Below are 12532 nucleotides of genomic sequence, written 5' to 3' on the forward strand. Positions count from 1 at the left end.
AATGGGAAAATGGAGTTCCCAATTACAGGAAATCCTGAAGTAGAAAAAGGCTCAGCTTTAGGATCTTGAGCTATGCCACCTGGTTTCTCTTTCATATGTAGCAGCCCCCATTTCATGTTCAGGTGTCCCCTTGGGCTGTAGCCGCCCAAGGCCCGGACCTTTGTGGCCCTTCCAGAAATCCGTCTCTGCACACAGCCTATAACCAACCATTAAACTAGAGAACGTAACCTCCCATTCCTTCTTTGAATCAGATTGATGTACAAAAACTGAACAAATGAATAAAAGAACAAAAAAAACTTTTCACCAAAAATAGTTTTATTATGGAGCGTACTCCTGTAAAAGTTAAATAAGACGACATTTACCAAAAAAAGACAAGTACATAAATATATTTGACAAAAGCAGTAATGAGATAAAGATTTAAAGACATTGATATTTGCCAACATTCATATATTTACATCACATTTGTTCACAAGTACCAGCAAGGGATTTTGAGACAACAATCTAGACCACCTTTTGTAAAAGATAAAGAGGTAAAAGGAAGTTATTGAATATCTGCCTCTATAACCCTAATATGACTCCATTTTGCTTCACTGAAGCTGCACGAATCCAGGTGAACAATCCTAGAATGGCTGATCCTCCAAACACAACTTCAAATACCCAGTCAGACTGAGGGGAATTTAACAAACAGAAGTGCTCACATGCCTGGTTGGGTGGATGAAGTATGAAGCAAGGTTGAGTGAAAAACTCCCTGAAAGCACTCCAGGCATAAAAGCAACCTGTAGGGTTCACCTCCCTATGAAAGCACCCTGTGATTCTGCAGTTCTTGCTTTAGCTTGTCCCTTCTGTTCTGCTGGAAAGGCATTGAAGATCGTGTATTCCAAGACTGCCAGTAGTCCCATCCCATTTGGTACTAGGCTCTTATGTAAGTGTGAATGGTGGATTTGATTGACCGGTCCACAACCCACTTGTCACCAGGGATGGGCTTTCAAGAACTGAACTACTCTAATTCAAAATTAAAATGAGGCTTGATTACCTCAGGTGTGACCACGGGAGACAGAAGCTGACGTACTTCTGGGTAAGTAACCCCCTGTGCGTCTCACCATTCACACACGACCTATGGGGCACGTTCCATGACTCACTACCACACTTCCTCCAAGCCGGAAGGAGGGTGTGTGATAGTAAGTCCTGAAACGTGTCCCATAGGTTGCATGCGAGTGGAGTGAGAGGCATAGAAGCCAACAGACTTCTGGGTAAGTAACCCCCGTCTCCTGTGGTCACACCTGAGGCAGTTAAGCCTCATTTTAATTTCAAATTCAAGTAGTTCAATACTCGAAAGTCCCTGCTTCTCACTATCACTGGAGCATGCAGGGTAAATGAATATCGGAGAATGGAGACACTTGTTAAAGCAATTCATTGCTGTGTTGGGTGGAAGGTTACCTGGAAACTAAGACCAGTTAGACCAAAGGAACCATTAGCTTTTTTTCTCTACTACAGGTTTTTGTTTTTGCATGGAAATGGGCTTCAAGTGAATAGTTTTACATTCCTGTTTGAAAGACTGATCTTATATAAAAATGTCCATGTAAAAGCCAACATGTCCACATTGTCCCCAACTAACATTCTGATAATTTTGTTGGAAATTAAAACAAAACTGTACACTTTCAGAAGTGAAGAATGACGGTCAATGGCACTTTTTCATCTATATCCACTTTAGGAATAAATTGCATCTAGCATTTCTGACAAGAATTTTATTACCTAGAATCTACCTGTTCTAAAATAAAAAAACCAGTTGCAGACATTTTAAAAACTGTTCCATGTACTTAAGTCTGCTCAGATTTTCTTAAAATGGGGCCAGATCAATTATGTAATTTACTTCCATTACTGGATTTTAGCTCCATTTAACAATGGCAAGTTATTCTAAGTACTGTATTTTTTGGACTATAAGACTAAATTTTTCTCCCCCAAAAGTGGGGGAAAAAAAAGTCACTGCGTCTTATAGTCCAAATGCAGGGAGTTCCTGACTTGTGAACGCCTGCCAATACAAACCAACCTGCCAGAATGTCGGGGACTCCCTGTACTGTGCCCATGCAGAGGGGAACACGGGGACACAAAGGTGCATGGAGGAGGACACATTGGAGACACAAAGGGGCATAGAGGAAACACAAGGAGGATAGAGGCGGACACAAGGGGGACACAGGGAGACACAAGAGGTGCAAGGGGGCATAATCCACAAGATGCCCCTTCACCATGGATGCACCTGGTTTAGTATATATTTTTTTTCCCCCTAGTTTTTGTCCTCTAAACCTAGGTGCGTCTTATGGTCAGGTGCATCTTATGGTCAGGCGCGTCTTATGGTCCAAAAATACGGTATGTACTGTATAAACCTTAAGACCCCATTCACACTTGTAACTGCAATTGTGAATTGAGATATTTTGTGACTCATTCCGGTGAATGAGAAGCGCAATGTAATTGCCTGGAAAATGCTGCATGCATCGTGTTTGATTGTCAGAAATCCCAATCACCGCAGTGTGAGTAATCCCATACAATTACATGCGCTGCGGTTCTTTCAGCATAACAAATAGATAGACTTTTAAGCCATAGTTTAAAACATTTAAACCACACTTCAATATAAAGGGAGCAGGTCAGACCAACATGAAGGGCTTGACACAAGTAGCCATTTAGACAACATGAATCCAATTTCATCAGTTGTTGTGCAGACCAGTTTTGTATTAGCACAGCGTGTAGTAACCTTCTGGTATTTTTCATTGAGTAAGTTATTTTACAGAACAATTTTCTCAAGTAAGTAGAGTTTCATGAATGCTCCTCACTGTTCTCTTCAGAAGCCAGAGACCCACAGGAACCTTGGACATGACGGCAGATACTGCACTGTGGCTGAAAATAGAAGGCCGTTATTTTAGTAACAAAACTAGACATGCCAGGCAGACCTAACCAGTCTAGTACTTACAAAACCGCTCCTCTTATCCTTTTGCTTCAACACCCAAAAAGCTAAACTCCATATGTGTAGATTAATAATAAAAAAAAAACAGTAAGCTATTAATTTTTCTTATGGCAAAATCTGTATTTACACAGCTGATGGCCATGAATGTGTTTTCCTGGGCTTTTGCTCAGGACTTCCCCACCTTCCTAGACACTCCCATCCCACTAAACAACCATACAGTTATGGAATTTTTGTCCAGCAGATTTTATAACTAATCAAATCTACTAAAAATATGTTACATCCCCCCCCCCCCCCCCCCCAACATAGGCAATGAGGAATCTGATCAATTGCAGGCAAATTACTCATCGGCAGGTGTCTCTTTCTCTTTTCTGTTTATTATGGTAAACGCATAGATATAGTGCGGTTCACTGTGGACAGATCATTCAAAATGTGTGGCCATTCAGCCACTATGCTTCCCTCCAGTTTAAACCTATGAGGAAAGGCATGATATCAAGAGTGCAGGAAGAAGCAACTCAGTTTGCTTGAAAGGAGATCCCGGGGAAAGCAGAAATGAGCAATGAAATGCAAATAATCCATGCAAATGAATCCATTCGCATCTCTAGTGAGGAGTGCAGATATTATGCATTAAATCAGGGGTCCTGTTATAACTCCAGCACTTCTATTCAAAGCTGAAGAGAAAATTTGGCTGGAGTTCAGACGGTGAAAAAAAAAAATGGATTCTATTAGTGTAACGGAAAGGGAGGAAAATGGTCCTAAACCAGGGTCAACAAGAACAGAAAATTAGGTGTCATTTCTTCATTGAGGACATGTGCATATAAAGAAGATTCACTGAGAAGAATCTCCTCACATTCTGCTACAAGATCATCAAAAACAGGTAATGAGGAGATATTATTATTATTTAGTATTTATATAGCGCCGACATATTACGCAGCGCTGTACAATGTATATATATATCTTGTCACTAACTGTCCCTCAAAGGAGCTCACAATCTAATCCCTACCATTGCCATATGTCTATATTATGTAGTGTAAGTACTGTAGTCTAGGGCCAATTTTAGGGGGAGCCAATTAACTTATCTGTATGTTTTTGGAATGTGGGAGGAAACCGGAGTGCCCAGAGTAAACCCACGCAGACACGGAGAGAACATACAAACTCTTTTGCAGATAGTGCCCTGGCTGGGATTCGAACCAGGGACCAGCGCTGCAAGGCGAGAGAGCTAACCACTACGCCACCGTGCTGCCCAGAGATATCTACCTAAACATGGTCAATAACAAATAAGAACATGATGGAAGGTCTAACCTTTGCCCAGTCTATTAAAGATTCAAATGAAAACAAAAGCCATAATGCAAAGCAGGTGAATCATTTGTACTGTTGTACAAAACCACTGCAATCCTGGGCATGCGATTGTTTTCAGCATACACACCATTAGCCTGTAGTAGTTCTGTGTTTTTACCATCCACAGGTTCACACTGTACTTACTCAATAGTTCCAATGCGAGTCAGCACTGTAAAGGACAAAGGGAGTGTTGGGTACATTTCTGAAATCTGCAGAGCCAGCTGAAATTTTGCTGATGCAGCTGAGCTTGAAAACAGCAGCTTCAATCTAAAAAGGAAAGAAAACAAAAATATATGAAGTATTTATTTGTGAAATATGTGCATGCCTAATATTACCCCTGCACCGGAAAAAAATGACTAAATAGAACACAACAAAACAGAAAAACTCTTGCTTTTACTAGCATTTTTTCTACAGCAGTATTCCTCAAAAACAGATCCTTATGTTAATTATGTAGCTCACTGGACATAGCAGGAGACTAGGTTTAAGGGCTAAACCACACTACAGAGCACTTTTAGAATAGTCAGAGTTGCAACTGCGGTTTTAAAAAAAAATTCTCCAAGTGACTAGCAATATGTGGTCAAATCAAGGCAAAATTGCAAATTTTTCCGAAAATTTGAGATCGCTGCAATTTTACCTCGTGTTAATAAGAGCATTTTTTGAGGCCGCAAATGCAGCCCTAACGGATCTAAAAGTGCTCTGCAGTGTGGCACAGCCCCACTGTTTACATTAGCAAACGCGGAAGGCCGTGCGTTCGGAACACAACGCATACGAACGCATGCCATCCGCGTTTGTAAGTGTTGTGTGGCTGATCCCATTCACTGAAGTGAATGGCTCAGCCGCGCGTTTCTGGAAAAAATGTGAGCGGCATGCGTTCCCGGACCACACTGGTCCGGACCGCATGCAGTGTGAACATCAGACAGTGCAGTCTATGCACTGTCTGATGCCGTGCATGTCGGCCTCCTGCACGCGTTCCCGAAACACGGATGGGAACGCTTGCAGTGTGAACGGGGCCTTACATTGTAAGCTCACAAGGGCAGGACACTATCCCTTTCTTGTAAATTGCTGTATGTTTTATCACCATACAATTGTTACTTTAACTTAATAGATTGTCTACCAATTCTATATTATTTACCAAGGTGTGTACATTATGTACTGCAGTTTGTTTTTTTTTCCATCGTACAGCGCCACAGAACATCATTGGCGCTATATACAGTAAATAGTTAATTTAGTCATTTAAAGGCTCTCGATTCCATCAGAAAGCAGCGGTTACGTGTTCATTATCACATTGTGGTTTTAAAACATTTATAAAAATGTAATTGTACTCTTTCATAGGCGTTTTCATGCAAGGAAGTAGTCAGCCACTGTCATTTGAGCTGTCATCTCTGTCCGATCTGTACCGGTCAGACAGGCTATATGTAAACACTGGGTGTTAACAGTTTCTGTGCTCCCATGGAACCAGGAAGTAACCCCTCTGCAGAATCTCAGTAGAGGTTCTGTGGGCTGCAATAAAAAGGTTTTTCTTTAAAACTTACTCATTCTTCTCTATCTGTGTCTGCAGAATGTTGTACTTTGCTCCCCATTTCATTAAGTACTCGACCTCTTCCCCGAGCAGTTTACATCTGCTTACGACAAGTGACAGATCGAAAAGAAGCTGCAAAAAAAAAAAAAAAAGGGGGGGGGGGGGGGGGGAACAGACCAATTAATTTCTTTATCAATAGAATTTAAATGAAAGTAAGGTTACGACGATCAGAAAAATTACCATAGAGTCTGTTCATCCTGCATTCCACATTTAGTCTATTGATATACAAAAATATTGTGCAACATAACCAGATTAAGAGTTAATCTTATGCCTTATATCTGCTATGTGAGCATATCTATGCCTTTAGTGTGCACAAACTTACAACGGATGGCACTTACTACATGGCTGCAATCAATAAGACATGGTCAGATGTTGAGAAATGCAGAAATGTGTATAGATTCATTGGAGATTGTAAACAGCTGGGAACTGGGCAATTAAATGCACTGTCTGCCAATTGTGAGAGGCCCAGTTCCAAGCAGACTGGATTATCAGCATCTCATTGCATGAGACTAGTGCATGCAACACCTGTCCAACATAAATCTGCTGGATTAAAAAGGATATCGGAAGTGAATTTATAAATTGTTATTTTACTTACCTGGGACTTTTTCAAATCCCTGTTGGCTTGTATGTCTCTCGCTGACCTCCTGGTCCTTCTCCTAGCTCAGCCCGCTACTGCAGCAGTGAGTTGCTGGCCTGGCGCCACACATCTTTGATCCTGTTCTCCTAGTGCTCTATATTAAGCCTCGTAGCCGCACATGCACGGAATGCTTCTGGCCATGGAAACGTGATAAAGGATGCATTGCTGTTGGGTCAGAGCATACGCAGTACTGCGCAACTTGGGTGACACGGCTGTAGTAGCAGGCTGAGCATGAAGGGCAGCGAGGGACATACAAGCCTACGGGGGCTGGAAGAAACCCCGGGTAAGTAAAATAAATTTTAAATTAAATCTGTTACGCTAAACTTTCTTCAGTCATAATAAAAACAATATAAAATACTACAACAATAGGAATATCACCTGAGGTAATTCCTTCTGTGTTTTATAAATGTCAGAAAGGCATCCCTTTTTTTCTATAAACTGTGAAATTAGTCTGTGGACTAGTAGAGTTGATGGAGGTGCAGCTTCTTCTGTAAAGACAAATGGAGACCATTTTCAGAAGCGTCAAAAGATACAAATAATTTACATGTCACATGATATACTAGATCAGCCATTGTGTTTGCATTACACAAGCCACAGTCATGGAGAAGGCTGGAATGTGTGGCAAATAGACTATAGAAGTAGTATGAACATTATTAAGCCAAACTTCACAAACAAAGATCGCCAAACACTAGCTAGTTTACTATCAGTATAGGAGCATAGTAAGCTTCTGTTGAAGGCAGCATCTTTTAAATAAAGGGAGGTAAAACCTGTACATTGGGTAGAAATAATGCAATATTGTTTCACGCAACTGAGTTTAACCTCCCTGGCGGTCAATTTCTGAGCCAAGTAATCTTCACGACATTTTTGTCTGTAAATTGCATAGAATGATAGTCTCTGGTGCTGTTGCGTTTTCTGGAGGCTCATGCAATTGTGCATAGAGTAATATAAAAAAACAAAAACAAAACATATCCTGCACTACTTTCAAGCACAACATATGTGTTTTTTTTTGCAATTAATGGCCATTGGAAAAAAATAAATAAAAACCTGCAAGTAAAAACGCTTGCAAGGGAATAGTCTACGGTTTCCCCAATTGTGATCCCTCCCTGACTTATCAAAATGTGTCACGCAATGGTCCAATATATATATATTGAGTATAATAAAAGTGTTAAACAAAATAATGTAAAAAGTTAAATGTAATTTTCCCTTGCTGCCATGTCCCAATTTCCCCACGCTTGGAAAAAAACCTGCATTTTTTTTACATTAAAATTCACGTTCATGTGCGAATGTACACATGCAAGTTTCCAAAGCATGCGGAAATTTGCACACGAGTCAGGGTTGTCCATACCACCAGGAACGCTAAAAACATCTGACTGGTTGCAGAGGAACTTGGAAAAAGGTATCATATTTTTTTTATGTCCCGATAAAACAAAATAAAAAGTGGTTGATACAGCAGACTGTTCTAATTTAAATATAAAAAAAAAAATGAAACAAATGAATGGACAACTTCAAAACACACACACAAAAATAGCTTGCAGGAGATTCTATTTCACTGGCACAGATTTATCTAAATAGAATGAGCTGAAGCAGTGTCAAGTTGTTCAGAGCTTATGTCAGGTAGCTGGTTTCTGTGACATGAAGTGCTGGTGCTTTCCATTTTATGACACTGTTCAGTAAAATAGTTTGGTCAGAATAATCATAGCAGATTGTAGGGGCAGTAAAAGGTTATGCTCACCATCTAGCAGAGATGTCACGGTTATGCTAGACATTCTTCTACATGGTTGCCGATTGAAGTTTCCAGAGTCTTAAAAGAAAAATGATAAAGGGATGATAAAATACAGGTGATAAATGGGCTGATACGACATGTTTTGACTGGGTCAATAGGAAATCATTGCAGTCTTCATTACATCTGTTCTGAGTTTGCTACTCCTTAGTTCACAATATGTACTTTTGCCTTTATTTTGACAGAGCCCAACTTTTCAAGAACTGTTAAAGATTTTCCACATAAAACTAGGCATTTTTCAGTATGATCTAGGATACAACTATGCTCATAGTTCCACACATTTTCCATTTATAAATGTATTGTCTTGCTCAGGTACACAGATGTTGATCCCTTCTCATACTATCAGCACAGCATTGAACTGCCTCCAAAACATAATCCAGGTCAGGTGAAATAGGATGATTAGGGCTGTCCACATGGTGGCCCTTGAAAGCTCTTGCTGTGGCCAGGCTGTTTGCTTTTTCTCTCCACTTCCTCTCACTGCTTATATCATACCCACCTCTTTCTCTCTGCCCCCCCCCCCCCCCCCCCCCCAAAGCCAGGACTTTGCTGCTTCACCCCCTCCAGACCAAGACTCCTGTGAGCATGTCCGTATAGTTGGAAAGCACTGGGCTAGATCCTTGAGGGCTGGTTCACACTTGGGCACTTATCAGCCTCAGCAAAGTGCTATTGCTAATATATCCCTATGGGACCATTCGCACTGCAGGTTTGCGATTTGCATAAATGGAAAAGGTGCTGCATGCAGCACTTTGGGGGTAATTGCGAAGGGATTCTCGTTCTGTTCAACAGGAATCACAATGCAAATCATGGCAAAATCGTGATTGCAATTCGCATTTGAACTGTGAAATAACCCCGAATCTTATGTTCCCAGCAGCCCCAGGACAGGACAGCCTCTGTGCAGGGCCGGTTCTAGACTTTTTGCCACCTAAGGCAAACTTGTAAGGATGCCACCTACCTACCAACGATAGTATAATTGCCCCCAGTATAGGTAGCCTGGAGGGGTAGCAGGCAAGAAGGGGGGGCAGCGGGCACAGTAGATTTTTAGCATGATCGATAAATTTGACCAATTCCAGCCCGAAATGTCAATCGAGCATGCTAGTTGCTGCACAGATTTTTATTCTGTTTTATGCAATGATTAAACTGGATCAATCAGGCCGCAATATCGTTACATGTATGGCCAGCATTAAGCTACTTTGTGTGGCCATTTTGCAGTGCTTGTTTGCACAGGAACTGGATTATTGTGCAAATACATCTACTCTTGCTTATCTTTTTCATTAGTGATATAATAAAAGGTACATTTATCCTTACCAATAGGGCTTTTTAATCATGTTGATACAGTACATTGATTTCCCTTGGCAAATATGAATAGTGCGTGGACCCAAAATATAGAAAGATGATCTTTGAGAGTGGAAAGCAGCCAGCAGTAAAAAATCCTGATGTAAATAATAAAGGGGTAACTTTTACAAGTAAATTGTATAGTTCATTCTGGGAAAGGTTCATTGTGCTTGTGAATGAGGCACTCACCAGTCTGAGCTCCAAACTGGATGGCAAGTTCTACAGATTCATACAGAAAGTCAAAGGTGGCTTGGGTATCGGTCCATTCAACAAGATCCCATTCTGTAAAGCTGAAAAGGAAAACTCATCATCATAATACACAGGCTGAAGTGTAATTCGAACATGTGCGACCCCTAACTTATGTTCTGGAAGAGGGCTTCTTAAAGAGGAACTAAATTCAGTTTCCTCTCTGATCTAAAAGATTAGCCACAGCATGATTACCTTTATGCCCCCCCCCCCCCCCCAAAAAAAAAAAACAACAACATCACTACAAGTTAAATACTTGAAGTTTGCATTTTGGTTTCACTTTGCAGGGAACACAGATAAATTAGTGTTCACTACATGGGGAGAGTGGCCTCAAAGCTCCTGCAGTCTATTCACAGCTGCTGATAAAATCTAAGCCACTGATCCAGCTAAATAAACAGAGCAACTGATTTCTTCAGCAACGATATGACAAATTAAGAATTTTCATTGTAAGAGTTCAGTTCTGCATCAATTTAAACAAAATCAATTTGTCAAATTCATTGAAAGCACCCAGCATACCCTTTGCTAAGAAATAAATTAACCCCAACAAGTAGATTTGTTGCAGGACATATGCAGTAGAGCAACACTGAACACACACACACACACACACACACACACACACACACACACACACACACACACACACACACACACACACACGATCCTATGTTAAAGAGACATTCCACATGCATTATCTGAAAGCATTGCCTTCAATTTTAACAAAACATTTTATATGCACTCTTTACTTAAAATCAGTTTATCTGCCCGTGAAAAAGCTCAATGAAATGACAATGGATGTGCTGCACGCAGAATAAAGTACACAGCAGTGTGTTGTGTGCTGCAACAGATGTACTGTATTGACATTACACTGTATCAGCAATACGTCTTGCTGGCAACTGATGCCCTGACACAATACATTCACTGTAATGTATCACATGAAGAGAAGTGACTGCATTGGGGGGCGGGGGGATGGACTCCCGATGCCAGTGTTATTACATCGGCTTGCACTCTGGGCCACAGGGAACAGTAACTTAGGAAAGGGTGTTAGAAGCTTGACAAGATGCCCCTGCACCATGGATGCAGCAGGTTTAGTATATTTGTTTACCCTGGTTTCTGACCTCTAAAACGTAGTATGTCTTTAAATGATCAGGTACGTCTTATGGTGCGAAAAATACAGTAAATAAAGTAGGTGAAGAGTGTTGGCCTTACCTGGGCTCCTCTAAATCTTTCTCATGACCCCGTGCTTCCTCCTGCAGGCAGCCAAGACGAGTAATGAGCTCCTCCTTCTGTTCTTCCAAACACAACTTTTCTCTGCAAATATGAAAAGCTTTTAAATAAAAGCTCCAGGTACAGTTTTCAGCCTAACGGGATTGCTTTATAACCTGAGCGCCTGCAGCTTAAATTCCTGACTTGGTAAATATTTTGTCATGTGGCCTGAAATGACAGTGGAAGGTTCTGTAGGTGAGGCCGCATTGCTTGAGTCAGCATCAGACTACAAGGGGTGAGATTCAGAGGCTTCTGAGGACACTACAGCTTGTGTAGCTTTGGAAGCAGTGATATAGAAGCGGTATGTCATTAAAACCACTTATTGTTGAAGTGAATAACATTGACTAGCTGATTACAATGGCAAGGGGTGGTACCATTGTCACACTTGGTACTCCCAGTACTTAGTCTATGCACTTACTTACACAGGTGATCTACTAGATTTAGGTATAATGACACAAATATGCAATCAGAGAAGGACTTCTAGATCAGGCTGTCCGTGCCTATTTCTGTTCAGAAAATCATCTGGTCAGCCAGATAAGGCTTCAAGTATTAGATGATGTTAAACCTCATAGGTGGTGTTGACAGTCATATTAGACTGCTTAAAGCGGAACTGTAGAGAAAATAAACACATTGTTTCACTTACCTGGGGCTTCTCCAAACCCCCAGCAGCTGTCCTGTCCCGCGCCGGTCCTGCCCGAGCCTTCGTTCTCCCGCCGCCGCTCCGTCCCTCGACTTGTAAGTCGATTCCAGCGCAGCCCTGCCAAGCGCGCAAAATAAGGATACGCATGGCCAGAGCCACGCAGGCGCAGTGGCCCGGCAGCAAAACTGAAAGAAGCTGGTGGCGGGAGAACGGAGGCTCGTTGAGAAGCGGCGCGGGACAGGCCGGCTGCTGGGGGCTTGGGGAAGCCCCAGGTAAGTGAAACAATGTGTTTATTTTCTCTCTACAGTTCCGCTTTAAAGAGGAACTTTAATGCAAAATTGAACTTCATCCCAATAAGTAGCCAAGACCCCCTTTTCCCTAGGAGAAAGCTTTACCTTTTCTCTAATAGATCAGGAACATCTGTGTTGCTCATATTGAAGTAACACCCCCCCAACAAACACACACACACACTGATGTCATGCTATAGCCATGACAATCTCCTGTCCGTGAAATTCAATGCATTGTGGGAGAGAACAGCTGTTGCCAACTCCCAAGCAAGCAGTATCTCCCTCTGTGCTTTACAAATCCTCTTTTTATGCCCCTGAAGCTGGGCTTGCACCCTGAACCGCTGCTGTATATAGCAAGCCTATAACTTATACATTTTACAAAGCCATGTCACCCGTCATACACACATCCTGACTTGCCGCTTTCATTCCTATTGGGAGTATGGGTTGGTGGGTGGAGGAGAATGTATGCCATCCTAA

The 12532-nt window shown here is 41.6% G+C and overlaps 1 protein-coding gene across 1 annotated transcript in view; it reads right to left on the reverse strand.

Moving 5' to 3' along the window:
• Nucleotides 1–297: 297 nt before the first annotated feature.
• KNL1 (kinetochore scaffold 1) overlaps nucleotides 298–12532 on the reverse strand; it is a 116758-nt gene continuing 104523 nt past the window's right edge. Inside the window, exons 20-26 of the mRNA XM_068253383.1 lie at nucleotides 11072–11173; nucleotides 9809–9909; nucleotides 8240–8308; nucleotides 6886–6995; nucleotides 5824–5942; nucleotides 4436–4558; nucleotides 298–2889 (exon numbers count right to left, since the gene is read on the reverse strand). Of these exons, the coding sequence (XP_068109484.1) occupies nucleotides 2793–2889; nucleotides 4436–4558; nucleotides 5824–5942; nucleotides 6886–6995; nucleotides 8240–8308; nucleotides 9809–9909; nucleotides 11072–11173 (721 nt within the window). The 3' untranslated portion in view covers nucleotides 298–2792. The remainder of the gene's footprint in view (nucleotides 2890–4435; nucleotides 4559–5823; nucleotides 5943–6885; nucleotides 6996–8239; nucleotides 8309–9808; nucleotides 9910–11071; nucleotides 11174–12532) is intronic.

This window comes from Hyperolius riggenbachi, chromosome 9 (assembly GCF_040937935.1).
Source record: "Hyperolius riggenbachi isolate aHypRig1 chromosome 9, aHypRig1.pri, whole genome shotgun sequence".
NCBI classification, from domain to species: Eukaryota; Metazoa; Chordata; class Amphibia; order Anura; family Hyperoliidae; genus Hyperolius; species Hyperolius riggenbachi.